Source organism: Numida meleagris, unplaced genomic scaffold, assembly GCF_002078875.1.
Source record: "Numida meleagris isolate 19003 breed g44 Domestic line unplaced genomic scaffold, NumMel1.0 unplaced_Scaffold601, whole genome shotgun sequence".
Lineage (NCBI taxonomy): Eukaryota > Metazoa > Chordata > Aves > Galliformes > Numididae > Numida > Numida meleagris.
The window spans coordinates 17853-19325 of record NW_018364816.1 but is presented as its reverse complement, the minus strand read 5'-3'; the positions used below and the strand labels follow the sequence as shown (position 1 = coordinate 19325).

At 57.6% G+C, this 1473-nt stretch overlaps 1 protein-coding gene across 1 annotated transcript in view; it reads left to right on the top strand.

Moving 5' to 3' along the window:
- LOC110391892 (platelet glycoprotein VI-like) overlaps nucleotides 1–1465 on the top strand; it is a 5922-nt gene extending 4457 nt beyond the window's left edge. The window contains exons 2-4 of the mRNA XM_021383849.1: nucleotides 153–431; nucleotides 513–824; nucleotides 948–1465. Coding sequence (XP_021239524.1) covers nucleotides 153–431; nucleotides 513–824; nucleotides 948–1099 — 743 coding nt within the window. The 3' untranslated portion in view covers nucleotides 1100–1465. The remainder of the gene's footprint in view (nucleotides 1–152; nucleotides 432–512; nucleotides 825–947) is intronic.
- The last annotated feature ends 8 nt before the right edge of the window (nucleotides 1466–1473 follow it).

Sequence of the window (1473 nt, the reverse complement as noted above, 5' to 3'; positions counted from 1 at the left end):
TGGTGGTTGGTGGCAGCGATCAGGGCACAGCAGCGTGAGTATGGGGAGAGGGGGAGAATGTGGACAGAGGGAGGGGAGCGTGGGGAGGAGGCCATCCGAGGGGTCGAGGAGGGTGTGCAGAGACAAGGCTGACTGCTGTCCCCTTGTCCTAGTGCCCCGACCCTCCCTGTCACTGCATCCCAGCCAGGGGGTGTCCCTGGGGGACACTGTCACCCTGCGCTGCCACGTGCCCCAGACGGCTGCCCGGGTCTGGCTGTACCAGGATGGACATTTGATGTCTGAGAAGGACGTAGACAAGGTGCAGGATACAGCTGAGTTCTTCTTGGTTGGTATAAAGCCGGAAGATGCAGTGAAGTATTGGTGTCAATACCAGATACTGGAGCCACTGTGGACATCGAATATGAGTGACCCCGTGGAGCTGATGGTGACAGGTGAGGGCACTGGGGAAAGCAGATGGCCCTGGGCTGTCGCCACAGGGCCATGTCCCATCGCTATTTCCTGTCTGCACTCAGATCCAAGATTCCCCCCTCCTGGCATTTCCATGAGCCCTGATGAATGTGTGAAGGTGGGAATGAATGTGACCATGCAGTGCCGGAACAACAGTTATGGGGGCATTATCTTCCTGCACAAGGACGGGCACTCCGCCCCTATCCAGCACCAGGAGCCCAATGGTGGGGGCATGGCCAACTTCACCCTTGTTGGAGTGACCCCAGCTGACACTGGCACCTATAGGTGCTCCTACCGCGTTGGGAGCTCCTACCTTCTGTTTTCACCCCTTGGGGACAACGTGACACTGAAGGTGACACCCGCAACTGCTCACCCAGGTAGGTCTGAGCTCCCCCATGTAGCTGTCCCTGGTGCCACTCATTTCTGGCAGTGTCACTACATCACACCCTCGTGGATGTGAGGGCCTACGATGGGGAGATGCACACTCTCAAACCCCTCAGGTGCTGAGAGGATGTCCCGTGGGAACCTGGTGGTGGCAGTGGTGAGGGGCTGCGCTGCCGCCCTCGTCTTTGGCCTGGGCCTCTACTTCATCCTTGATGCCCGCAGCTTCTGGATACGGAGAGATGAGAGCCCTTGTGGGGAAGGCGCTTGAATCACTTTGATACCCAGCAGAGCACCTTTCGATCCCTCCAAGTGTGTTCTGCTTCCTCTTTGATATCGTCTATGTGCCCAGTCTCTCAATCCCCCTTTCCATCCCCTATACATCCCCCCAGGTGTGCTCTTCCTTGTCTTCCATCCCCTAGAGGTGGATAAATCCCCTTCACTTTCTCCTGCTGCTGCTTCCATGCCCTATTGATCCCCCTCGTGCTCTCTGGTGCCCTCCATAACACCCAACCCACTCCCCTCCCCATTTTCATGTAGCTGCCCCCCTCAGGAAGCCTGAGTCCATTAGGTTCCAGGACAGTGTCTGAGTCAGGGAAAACCTAAATCCAGCCTGCCTCTTGGGGACCCCTAAAACCCACTGGG